This window comes from Canis lupus, chromosome 21 (assembly GCF_048164855.1).
Source record: "Canis lupus baileyi chromosome 21, mCanLup2.hap1, whole genome shotgun sequence".
Classification (NCBI taxonomy): Eukaryota; Metazoa; Chordata; class Mammalia; order Carnivora; family Canidae; genus Canis; species Canis lupus.
In genome coordinates, this window is record NC_132858.1 from 21,833,575 (window position 1) to 21,847,584 (window position 14,010).

The 14,010-nt window shown below is 33.6% G+C and overlaps 1 protein-coding gene across 3 annotated transcripts in view; it reads right to left on the minus strand.

Annotated features, from left to right (window-relative positions):
* CSTF3 (cleavage stimulation factor subunit 3) overlaps window positions 1-14,010 on the minus strand; it is a 70,006-nt gene that overhangs the window by 42,294 nt on the left and 13,702 nt on the right. For 2 of the 3 annotated variants that reach the window (XM_072791067.1, XM_072791068.1), the window contains exons 1-2: window positions 12,518-12,613; window positions 7,380-7,479 (exon numbers count right to left, since the gene is read on the minus strand). Coding sequence is in view for 1 of the 3 variants with exons in the window: in XM_072791066.1 (XP_072647167.1) it covers window positions 12,518-12,613; window positions 12,735-12,836 (198 nt within the window). In the remaining 2 variants the exon portion in view is untranslated. Of the gene's footprint in view, window positions 1-7,379; window positions 7,480-12,517; window positions 12,614-12,734; window positions 12,837-14,010 lie in introns of those variants that run through there. The other variant, XM_072791066.1, reaches the window with a different exon arrangement.

The window sequence follows — 14,010 nt, forward strand, 5'->3', positions numbered from 1 at the left end:
CACACACACCACAATAAATAAGTCTATCCTATCAGAAAACTTATTTTTGCAAGGCTTCCACACTTCCATAGAAAGAAAAGGTAACTGTTAAGTAAGATACTCAAAGGCACTAAATCTTAAATTCTGGCCTTGATTTAAGAATATTTCATCCTAATAAAACTCATGAGTGCTTATTAAGAACAGAAGGTAAATGGATTGTTCTCACATTAATGTTGAATATAGTTTTGAAGAATGAGCTCTTACCAAATAAAAAGTCCAGAATTAGATTTGCTGTGTTTGTGTTTAGAACTCCTGTTATTTGAAATTAGACTAAAATATACACAGCTAAAATTTTTTTTGAAACTGTGAAGGGTAAAAATACATAGAATTTTTGAAGTAAGATTTTACAAACTATAAGATGAGGCTGTATGGAAGTTCCTATACCATGCCAACTTCTAAAACACTTGTAAGAACTATATGTGGTTGTGAGTAACTTTACAATTGTGAAGGGTAAAATTACATAGAATTTTTGAAGTAACATTTTACAAATTGTAAGATGAAGCTCTATGGAAGTTCCTAAACCATGCCAATTTCTAAAACATTTTTAACCGTATGTGGTTGTGAGTAGTTATACATAATCTACTTTTTCAAAGGACTACATGCCCAGACCCAGGATTTAGAACACTTGTCTATAAACTCCTCCCACTTTCTTTAAACACTTTGATGCTAACAAAGTTGTTTAAATAATCTAAATCTGGGATCCCTGGGTGGCGCAGCGGTTTAGCGCCTGCCTTTGGCCTGGGGCGTGATCCTGGGGACCCGGGATCGAGTCCGTCGGGCTCCCGGTGCATGGAGCCTGCTTCTCCCTCTGCCAATGTGTCTGCCTCTCTCTCTCTCTCTCTCTCTCTCTGTGACTATCATAAAAAAAATAATAATAATAACCTAAAACCTCAGAAAAGCTGATCATCTGGAAAAAATGAGGTATAATACATACCTACCTCAAAAGGCCAACTGTGATTAATCACATATCCCATACAGAGTACTAAACAGTGCCAGAATATATTAAAGGACTAATAAATTTGAGCTATTACTGTTGAGGCCGGTAATGAAAATGAAGGTAAAATCACTGTCAGCAGGATACAACTGAAAATCAACAATGTATTTTTAAAATGTAACCTGAACTCTTCTAAGAATCTATTGTAGAAAAATCATTCACCTTCAAAAATATCTTCCTCATATACTTTTTTCCTTTATGTGATGTCCACATAGGTTTCCATAAAGTTTAATAGTTTTGAGATTTACAATGAAAATATTATCGAAAAACATCTGCCTATGTTTAAGAACTCCAGTTCAATTCCAAGCATATTTTAGGTTAAGATCTATAAAAACTTTAGTTTATTGCAAACATATTTATATTTAGAATAAGTTGCCTTAGTAAAAATATAAAAAATTCCTGGGCAGCCCGGGTGGCTCAGCAGTTTGGTGCCTGCCTTCGGCCCAGGGTGTAATCCTGGGGACCCAGGATCAAGTCCCACATCAGGCTCCCTGCATGAAGCCTGCTTCTCCCTCTGCCTGTGTCTCTGCCTCTCTCTTTCTCAAGAACAAATAAATAAAATCTTTAAAAAAAAGAAATTCTCACTGAAACTCCTAACATTACAACAGTTCTAAAGACAACTCTTGTCTAGAATAAATAGGACTTTTCATTTTTATACAAATTACTGGAAACAATACTTGAATTCACATTAAATGTTTCTCCTATTCAGATGGGGAAGGGTTAAGAATAAGAAACAAAATCTGTGTGGTAAATTTTACTTAAACACTAGGGACAGCAGAAAACGGACCATTATGGAGAAGCCTGAGTGGCTCAGTTGGTTAAGCCACCACCTCTTGATTTCAGCTCAGTTCATGCCTTCAAAGAGGTCATGAGATTTGAGACCGAGCTCTGTGATGAGCATGGAGCCTGCTTGAGATTCTCTGTCCCTCTCCTCTGTCCCCGCTACTCCCTGCTTGTGAGCACTCTCCCTTTAAAAAAAAAAAAAAAAAAAAAAGAATTGGAACATTTAAAGGCATAATATACAAATAATCTTATCCTTCATAGAAACAGGGAATTCTAGAAAAAATGAATCTAGAACAGGTGAAAAATGTAAACATGATCTACATATTACATTATAGAACACCAGTATTCCTTTTCAGTGTGATAGTATAGTGGTTATGTAGGAAAATATTCTTTATACAGAGAAAGATAAAGTATGTATGGGCACAACACATCAAGGTAGAAAGTATATAGGTATTTAATATTCGTGCTATTCTTTCAACTTTTGTTTTAATATTCTCATAATACAAATTTGAAAGAGGAGGAAGGTGCCTGGCTGGTTCAGTCAACTCTTTTGATCTTGGTGCCATGAAGTCCAGTCCCACACTGGGCATGGAACCTACTGTAAAAAAATAAATAGGGTAGCCCCGGTGGCTCAGCAGTTTAGCGCCACCTTCAGCTCAGGGTGTGATCCTGGGGACCCAGGATTGAGTTCCACATCAGGCTCCCTGCATGGAGCCTGCTTCTCCCTCTGCCTGTGTCTCTGCCTCTCTCTGTTTCTGTTTCTCATGAATAGATAAAATCTTAAAAAAAAAAAATATATATATATATATATACATATATATATATATATATATATATATATATATACATACACACACACACACACACACACATACATAAATGGCTTACCTAAAAGAACAGGAATTCAGTAGAAGAGCTTAAAGTACAAAATCCTAGGTCACGAAGTTTCAAATTCTGTACCATTTCTATTCTTCCACACTATCCTTTATAATCTGCAAATTTCTTGCAATTCAAGAAACTACCTATTTTTCAAACATCTTTTCTGCACTAACAAAAACTGATGCCATTGTTGCAGTAACAGAGGAGAGGTAATCCTGCTGCAATTGAGATCCATGGCAAATAACCACCCCAGCTATTAAAGGATTGTATCAGGCACCTAAATATAAATAAGTTTTGACTTGGAATGTCTGTCTTTTATTTTTTTTAAAGTCTTTTTTTTTTAATTTTTATTTATTTATGATAGTCAGAGAGAGAGAGAGAGAGAGAGAGAGAGAGAGACTGGCAGAGACACAGGCAGAGGGAGAAGCAGGCTCCATGCACCGGGAGCCCGACGTGGGATTCGATCCCGGGTCTCCAGGATTGCGCCCTGGGCCAAAGGCAGGCGCTAAACCGCTGCGCCACCCAGGGTTCCCTGTCTGTCCTTTAAATGTAAATCTTACTATTCTAGGAACTCAGGAAATTCAAATTTACAATCAAACATCCGGGTTCTAGGAAAATACCACTTCCATGGTTTAAGCAATCTTTAATTGCTAACAGAAAAATGGTTTTCTTTAAAGTGTTAGCTTTCTAATCTGTACCTCAAGCAGCAAAAAAACTAAATACTTAAAATATACAGCATTTGCAAACACAGTAACTTTTTAGACTCACTTTCTGTTTTAAAGCCAAAGACCTCAAGGTTGTTAAAAAACATATACATTCTTATTTGAAATAACTTGCCATTTGGCCAACTAACAAATCACTCAAGATAATTTTCTGTGGCTTACAATGGTTCTCATAAAAATATAAAACTAGTTAAGGTTCTATAAACCTAATGAGCTGAAGAGCAATTGTGATCTTCCTAAGTGATTTATGACTGAATTTAAAGGTATTACTGATAAATGATAGTGTATGATTTGCAAAACTTGCTATCATCACAAACCATTGAAATCTTGTAAATCATCTCTTTTCTAACTACACTAACCACTAAGCTGTCTAATTTTTATAAAGATTTTATTTATTCATTCATGAGAGACACAAAGAGAGAGGCAGACACAGGCAGAGGGAGAAGCAGGCTCCATGCAGGGAGCACAACACAGGCCTGGATCCCGGGTCTCCAGGATCAGGCCCTGGGCTGAAGGCGGCGCTAAAGCACTGAGCCACCGGGGCTGCCCCCACCTAAGCTGTTTAAACGAAAAAAATCTGGAGGGGCGCCTGGGTGACTCAGTTAAGGATCTGCCTTCAGCTCAGGTCAATATCCCAGGGTTCTGAGCCTGTTTCTCCCTCTGCCCACTTGTTCTCTCTCACAAATAATAAATAAAATCTTCAAAAAAATTTTACTTAAAAAGAAAAAATGTAGATGCAAGAAAAGCTAATGCTTTCCAATAGTTTTCAAATATAAATAAACTCAAAGTTTGAGTCATGAATAGAATACATATTCACACTCAAACATACCAAAAAATTAATTTATCAGAAGAAAAACATCAATGATTCCTGACAAAATTAACAATTTCAAAATGAAGTGGGTGGTTGCTGAGTTAGAAATTTGATTTTTACAATCATAAAGCATCTCCCCATTATTTTATTAATTACAAAAGGAGAAATAGTAACTACACATTGAGAAAATGGTCATCATGGACATCACCAATAAGGTGTAAATGATGTACCTCTGGATGAAATAGTGAGGACACAAAATCACTTGCAGCTTCTCAGTTAAAATGTACAGCACTTGAATCTAATGAGGAAATACCAAACCTAACATTGAAACAGTTCAACCTCAGAAGAGACGAAAGAGGAATGACATATAGATGCTAATTTTATTAGAAAATTGCTATAAAGGGCATGACTAGAACAATAATAAAAGAACATGGACTATAGATTAAAATTTTATTAATGTGAAGTTTCCTATGTGTTTATAAGAAGATGTGTTATTAGATGTTGGAGGGTGCCTGGATGGCTTGGTGAGTTGAGCGTCTGCCTTTGGATTCCAGGGTCCTGGGATGGAGTCTCAACATCAGCCTCCCTGCTTCATGGGGATGGGGATCCTGCTTCACCCTCTCACTTCCTGCCACTCCCCCTGCTTGTGCGGTCTCAAATAAAATCTTTAAAAAAAAAAAACACTGAAATAGGGCACCTGGGTGGCTCAGTGAGTTAATCATCAATTAATCAGACTCGATTTCAGCTCAGGTCATGATTTTATGGGCCTGAGATTGAGCCCCACGTCTGGCCTATGATAAGCCCCGCGTGGAGCCTGGCCTGGTTGAGATTCTCTCTCTTCCTCTGCCCACCCTGCCTCCAAAAAAGAAAAAAAAAAAAGAAAAAGAAAAGAAAATACACCAAAGTATTAAAGGTTGTAATGTATATGCAACCCAATCTCTATGGTTCAGGGAAAAACAGAACTGACAAAGCATATGTCAGATGTTAAAAACTCGCGAATCAGGACCAAACATACAAAAGAGTTCCTTGCACTGTTCTTACAACTCTACTGTAGGTTTAAAATATTTTCAAAAAACTTTAAAAAGCAAAAATGTCGGTTTGTAACCGATAAAAGCAAAGCTCTTACTGTTCAACCCATAACAAAGTAGATTTAAACCATGTAATTCCCCAGTAACTGCCATACAATTTGAATCTTCCACTCCCAATAAATCGTGATGTTTTACCCATTTTCTCATCTAGTAACATAACCTAATTAAGAGAACCACAAAACCAAGAATTCGCTTATTAAACAAGTTAGACAAATTCATTTAAAAAAACAGTAGATGAGAGAATTAAATGTACAGACCATGCAGGAAACATTCTTCTTGGCAATCTTTCCCCAAATACTTTTAAGCTCTCTCCTACAATACAGTCTACACTTACATTAGATACTTCCTTAAAATAATGAGGTGGACATTTAAATTTTATGAAATTTAGATATTATTCCAGTTCTTCTATAAATATCACTGATGCCACAAGTCTTAATTAGAAGATGGAAAGAGCCAACTCTCCTAAGGTCAGATACAGACTAGAAATAATAAAATTACCATTTTTTAAAAGTCCTATTTGATTTAAAAGCTACCAAAAGTCACTAAGGGAAAAAAAGTTTTAAATAAGAAAATATTCATTAAAAATGCCTGAAAAACAATGTACTCCTGTGATGAAAAATTCAGAAACCTGACTACATAAATAGCTAGAAATGACCAGTTCTTTGTTAGAACATTCCGTTTCCCATCCCCCAAAAGAATTAGTACTTATAAAGACTCAAGTACTTATTAACTGAATGGATGTTGGCTAATAATCTGAAAACATGAAGATATGGTGGTATTCATGTTTAAAGACTCTCAAGGATTAAGGTTTTAAGAAAAAAAGCTGCAGTAATTTTAAGCCATACTCAAGCTTACATGGTCCTCCCTAAACACATGGGACTCTTAGACTTTGTCACTTAAATGATCATATTATTAAGAAAACAAGTTTACAGAGCTAGAAAACTGGGTTTCAAATCCAGGAATAAAGTCAGCAACTAAAAAACTGTCAAAGTTCAATAACGCAACCACAACCCTGATTTCAGATCTAAGAGTCACCACACTGTCAGGAATACTACACCAAGCACACAATAGATGCTTCTACAATTACTTCTAGATTGATTCTGTATCAAGTGATCTATCACAGTGTAGTCAAAAGAGCAAGCCAGACTAAACACTCTATAGTCCAAATACAGGTTTGTGAGATATGACATATGCTCACAGAAATGAGATTGAATTATTGAGTTTTTAAGCCTCGATTCCCAAAACCAGTTGCTAGAAATAGCTAATAGTACATTTCTGTGTGCTCATCCTGTGGAGATCACGTCAGCAATGGTATACTAATTGCAAGCTTGCAGGTTTTAAAAGCTTCCCAGGTACTCCTATAACACTGTAGATTCTAATCTTTGATTCTACTACCCCTTAGAATCTTATCTTCCAGCTCTGAATTTTGGGTTTTAATTTAATGTCCTCTTCTGGTTTAAATACACAATGCCTGTATATTCAGTTTAATAAAAAAAAAATTGAGAAAATCATAATCAATCTGGTAAACACTCCCATTTTTCTTAAAATTTAACATGAAAAATACAGAAAATGTCACCATAACAGACCTTTTCCTTTATCATTATGTGAGGTGATAGAGGTTAAACATTGTGGGTATTGTTTTACAATATACATATGTATTGAATCATTACGTTGTACACCTGAACTTATGCAATGGTATATGTCAGTTATATCTCCACACAACTGGAAGAGAAATAAGACTACTTCCCATATAGAAATAAGACTTACAATAATGTACCGGTATATGCTAGAACTAAAATTTTGCATTAAAAAAGGCCATAATTGAACATGTTCTATCACATAAATAAAACTATTAGAAAGCTTAAAAAGAGCTATGGGACTATCTATTGGCCTTATTACATTCCGAAGTATTATTCCAAATTATACTTCAAACCTGTCTTTGTCAGATTTTTGTTTTTAGAACTATCACTTAACATTACCAAATTGAAAATTTTTCCTTGGGTGAGTGGGTGGGGTTTGGGGACATGGGTGGGTCTCCTGGCATACAAAATGGTAAAACTTACCCCAGGTTATGCTTCCCTGAGACTTAGAAAAGCCGTTTTGTTTCTCAACAAGTTGTATTCAAACCAAATATTCACAATTTTGTTGAAATTTCTGTGGATTCTGAATATGTGGGGGAAAAAATTTATACAGACTTCAATTTATTACACCTTTATATTAACCATTTTCTGTTCCAAAGTTGCTAAGAGAACTGTTTATATAAATTATAGTCTAAAAAGTAAATTATTTACAAGCAGATAAATGCATTCTTGTCCACATTTTAAAATACAGCTTTTAATAGACATCAGCAGTATATTTTAGACATCTTCATTTCTTGGAAGTGCCTCGAACCAGACTCATTCAAAATGAACAGCTGTTTGCAAGTTGGTAGTACACACCAAACAAAAGCAATGAACCCATTAGAAAATATTTGAGCCTTTAAGAGGTCTTATTGCTTTCTTTTTAAGAGAAAGTCAATTGCCACCTGGTTCCCTTATGCTTAAGTTAGAACCAAAAACGCAAAGCACCCTCAAAAGGCTTTTTCTGTTAGGATTAGTTGTATTTCTAATTATGAAAGTTTTACTCCATAATATTAAGGGCTTATGTGTTTATTCATGGATGCCATGCTGCAGCATAACTTTAATTAATACTTCTTAGAATAGGGGAAGTGGGTCGTATACCAAAATAGTCCCCTAAGAGCTTGTTGATTACAATGCCCCACAATTTAAAAACAAAAAACACTATTAGGTATTATATAGCAAGTATTGTTATTCCACAAATGCCCAAGAAACTTAAGCTAGAGCATTTTTCATAGGGAACCTTTCAACTGCATGCTCAAATAGCCCTTTTTGTTCCATAACAAATTTTAGATGTGTACTTATTAAAATCTGGTTAGCAATGCCTTTTCCACATTTTCAGAATATACCATAAATCTTATTACACATAGTAAAGTAGAATATAAAGAATTTGGGTTAAAAATTGGGAGTCTTTTGCAGAGGGAAAAAGATGAGCATTGCTTTTTCAGTATGTTTATCAGTGTCTGCAAAGATTATAATTTTGCTTTATAAAGTAGAGAAATAGAAATATACAAGCTATTAGATTGATCAGTACAAGGTTTGCTAGAAAATAAATTACTGCGTTTCACATAAAATACTAAATTATCTGGAAGACAAAGAATAGAAAATAAGATTCTTTAAAAAAAAAAAAAAGAATGTTATCTAAATTAACCATGTCATTTTGCAAAATAGTTTTATTATATAATGCCTGAGTGAAAAGGCCTCAAAGGAAAAAAATGTATAGATCAAGTTAGTATTAGTGACAAAACCTAACCACCTATGCTACAATAATGGAAAGGAATATGTGGACAGGATATTTCAATAAAAATTGAAATAGAAGTTTGCTAGTTTTAATAGTAAACACATAAATATTTCCTTTGTTTTGAAAATAGTATGTAATCATTCAAAGCACTTTTGTATATTTGATTACTCAGTTCTGTGTTTGTAAATCATTCCTGTGTTCTTTTACACCCCTACACTACATGTATACAAGCATTTAAGAAACTACAGTTAAAGATCATGTTGTGTTTTAGAGTACAATCTGAATAATCACACAGACATGGACCAACATTTATTACAAACAGGAAAAGAGCAGATCTATAAGAAAAGAGTACAGATTTTTTTAAAAAGAGATTGCAAGCTGAAGTATAGGAAAGAAATTATAATCTGAATGCAATAATTTTATCTGCATTTAAAAAATCACATTGCTCAGTATATACAAAGCATTATAACAACAGTAGTTTGAACTGCTACTAAGAGGAATTAAAACAGTATTGACAGTGGAGAAGTTTATTTCAATTTAGGTCACTCATGTTCCATCCTGAGTTCACTTCCATTTTCCAAGAAGAAAGGTATTTTTAAGAGTCATTTTTCCCAAGTAGAAAGGTTATTTTGAAAAACTGAAATGTATACTTTACAACCCATTTTTATAAGGATTCATGTTTTTAAATTTTTTTAAATAAAAAGCAATCAATTCTCTACACACTTTTATTAAAGAATTACAGCTTTCACAGATAGCAAGATACATTGTTGCTATTATCAGCAGCATTACCTTCATGATTTCTCCTTCAGCTACCCATAAAAAAATCATTCTTTCATGGGAAAATTTATTATGAATTTGGCCCAATTCAAAACAAATTCCTTCTAACAGTAAGATATTGCAGCTTATGTGCTGTCACACTGATTATCTAGCTACATGAAAAGCTACAGAAACCACAAGGGGAAAAAAGAACATAAAAAAGAGTATGGCAAAACTATAAAAATGTTCTCAATTTTGTGATAGTTAGCAACCCTTCTGACCACGCTAAAAAGTGGTTCTTTAAAAAGCATTGAGGCTCTGACTGGGTATTCCACTTAACTCTGATGTTTCTATATAATTAACATATGCAACACTAAAGTAATCTGACCTAGTTCTGAACTAGTTTAATAAAGTTTAATAAAGCTATTCTTTTAATTTTACACAAGTAACTAGGTACTGCAAATGCCACTAATGGGCTGATATACTGACAAATATAAAAATATTAGACTAGTATCATTATCTTCTCTACTAAAAATTTTATTATGCTCTTTTGCAATTGATGTTGATATTTCAAGTTTGAAAGCAAAAAAAACCCACAAAAAAACCCACCTTTTGCTACTTTGTTCTTAAGAAGGATTTACAAATTTCTCTGGGGAAGCAAAATTATCTGTTATTAATGATGTATGTATTTTCACTTGAAAAGAACTAAATGTATTTGGACTCATACGCATTGGTTTAGGTGACCATAAACAAATGAAACATATTTTTCCCACCATGAAGTACTGAGTTACAACAAATGTATTAAAAAAAACTTTATTTTCTTGAGAGTGCATACAAAATGTTATGTAAACACTGTTAGTATTATCTTTCATGTAAAGACATTGTTATTATTACTTCAGATTTTAATGTATTATAAATAGGTTATGTGTCTCCTCCAGAAATATTAAAGGCCACACTGGGTGATATGACCAAAGAAAACTTTAGCCTTGTACAGGCTAAACAAAGTACAAAATGTGAAAATAAAAAAAAAATAAAGAGCAAATCAAGAAAGAGAAAAACACAGTTCAGGATATGCATTTCTGAATCAGCAATTTAACATTTTAATTCCTAAACCAAAAATGTCAATTTTACAAAACACATATATAATTCTTTACCATTTCTTCTCAAAAGATGTTTTATACATACATTCATATTTGTGTGTGCATGAGAAAGAATTGCAAATATTATGAATTAAATATATCAGGCAACTGCTAATAGCTCTGAAGTATTAAATGAGCCTGTTATTTAGACAATTTTCAGCCCCTTGAAATAACATCTAGTCTTAGAAATCTTTTTTAGAATGCAGTTGGTATTTTTAGCTAGGAAATGGAAGAAACAGACTTATTGTGTTCACACTCACAGAATGGAGTATCTAAAAGCCAATTTCAGTTTAACTTAAGCTTAATAAAATGCATGAATAAATACCCAAATATATGAGAAATTTCTAAAACTAAAGCACTACTTCATTATACAAAAACTATTATGTATTAATTATGTTCATTTCTGATGAGTTTGCATATAAGCTAATGTGTTTGCAAAATCAAACTGGAATGCAGAACAAGTACAGGTGATCCAGGTTCCTTGCTTTAATGAGTATTACAAAGCAGCACTGGGTTCAGCATACTTCAGACAGGCCTACTCACTCACCTGGTGAATTCCACGCCAGTCTACTCTGATGATTAAATATATTAAGGAAAGAAATGGTCCCAAAGGATAACTGATGAAACCCTAAGGATATGGTCTTGGGTCAAAAGCACAACCAAACTCCATGTAAGGTACAGTCTCTCACACATACACACATACATACCACATACACAACCACACAAAAAATTTAACACACACACACACAATGTTCCTGCTATTATCCAGTAATTCCCACCTACCCCCGAAGTAATATACTGTAAACTCTAGCACAAATATAGTTAAGTACACTGTAGCCTCAATTTAAACTGGCTGTTAGTTGGGTCCATTATGAGGAACACATCACAGGTGACAGACACCGTGTTGTGCTGAAGTCTGTTTAGTACTACGAATGACTAAAGCCCTCTGAAGAGGTCCAAAACAGACCTATATATTATCGAATTCCAGTCATTATGGATAATGTTATGATGAGGCTGCAGTGTATTTATGTTGAGAATTTATATTACAAAATTAACATTCAAAATAAGAATACTTCATAGTCTAAGTTAAAAAGAAATGGATAGAATTTTCACTGTAATGTGGATATTATTCCCACCTCATCCCTTCCATTAATTCATAACCTGAAAGATGATTACCTGGTGCCACTGGTATCAACACATTAATGCTTTATTATCATCTTGACTGCTAGTTCCAGTTGTCAAAAATGAACATTTCCCTTCTTTCTAATCATAACAAGAATGAGGCCCTTACTCTTTAAAATAAACATGCCTAACTTAAAATTTCAAGTTAGAAAGCAAGAAAAAAAAATACCAAAGTATCATTGGGTAAATTATGATTACACAGATTTGAATCACATTAGCTTATTCCTGAATAATGTAAACTTTATCCTATTAAAAAACCTTATCTTTAAATTATCAAAATGCTTACATTTATTGACAAACCATGCATTTTCACAAAATTAAAACTTGAAACAATTTTTTAGCTAACATGTTTCATTCCACCACTCAATATACCCTATGAAACTAACATTTCTGTATTTTCTTATAATACCATATTAGTTTGTAAGTAGGAATAAAAAGAAAATGAGTTCTAAATAAATGACACAGGAGGCAATAAATTGACACATGACAAGTAAATAAAAGGCTAAAGCACTCCAATACCATTGAAACTGTTTTAATGTTGTTGCAACTCCAAAATGCAACAATCATCAGCTTGTAAAGACCCAAATTTCAAAAATTCATTTTAATTACTCCTTCAAACCTATATTACAAAATAAAGGCAAGAGACATTTAAATCCTCCTTGTCCTGGTTGTGCTATCTAATGTTCCTAACTTGTTTTCTATCACTCTAGTGTATGCTGCAATTCCCATCAGATGCTATATAAGAAAAAATAAAATAAAATATTAACCTCTGCTTCAATGTATAGTTTCCAGAATCTGCCAGAACTGGGGAACTGGGCAACAAGGCGTTCATAAGTCTTCCGTGCTTTGTCTATAGGTTGATTCTAAAATTGAAAACCAATAAACAGCATTTACAATGTTAGGATTATGAAATATTATTTACTGCAGAACCAAGTAGTGTGATTGGACCCATAGAGAAGGAAATGTAATCCTATATCACTAAACCTGTGCCTCTCGAATGAGAATGCTCCAAGCGTCAAGGTCATATGGATTCTCTTCTAATTTCTTTTCGGCTTTCTTCACCTTCTCTGGGACATACTCAGCTGCCTGGAGGAAAGAAAAATAAGGAACTGATGTTACGGTTTTAAAACTTTCATGACTAATTTAATCCAAGCACAAGTTATCAGTCCCCAGTACAAAGCATAAAAATGTACTCTTACAAAAGAGGCCTGCACTTTCTACAATCTATGTATATGTTATCATTTAAGTCACTTCCATGAAAACAGAATTTAGTGATCACATACTTTTAAAAGCCATTATTAAACAAACCCACTTTTTATATTAAATATTATAGAGCATTCTCAAACTCTGTGGTCTCAGGACCTCTTTTATATTCTTAAAAATTACTGAGTATGCCAAAGAGCTTTTGCTCAAGCAATTATTTCAGTATTTACTATATTACAAATTAAAACTGACAAAAATGTTATTTTTCATGTACAATAAAAATAAATTTACACGTTAACATAACTTTTATGAGAAATAAATTTACAAATTCAGTGAGAAGAATATCCTTATTTTGTATATTTGCCAATCTGCTTAGGGTCTGGTTTTCAAAAAATGTAGCTGGATTTTTGTATCTGCTTCTGTATTCAATCTGCTGTGATAGCACATCATGTAAAAATTCCACTGTACTCTGAGAGATTAAGAATGAAAGGGTAAAAAAAGTATCCTAAATTTATTATGAAACAGTATGAACTCACAGATCCTCTGAAAGTCTTAGGGAACCTCCCGGGTCCCTGGACCAATTTTGAGAAACACTGCTATAGAGCATTCATCCTGAGCCACAAAAGAAAAAGCATGAAATGATATGTAAAGTTTTTTTTGATATAAAAGTTTTAAAAATATGAATCACAAATTGTATATATAGTATCATTAAAACTAATATAAATTTACAGTAAGAGATTTCTAAGACTGTACTAAAATGTTTAGTGGTCATGTGTGGGTGATAGTTTTATTTTTATTAAAGATACAATCTTAAAAAAAGTGATGCCTAAAATAGCTAGCACCTGAGGCAAAAATACAAGTACTACTTCTCAAATCATTGTTCAGAATACCACTGTGTGCCACAAAAAGAAAGCAATGTTCAAAGAAGTCAGATAAAAGTGTTTTGTCTTTTTGCAGGACTTCTTAAAATCTATAATCTGACAATACACAATATTCAAGAGGAGATAAGAGAAGGAAACACTGCCCCTAACAGCTTTTTTTCCCCCCCAGTGGCAAT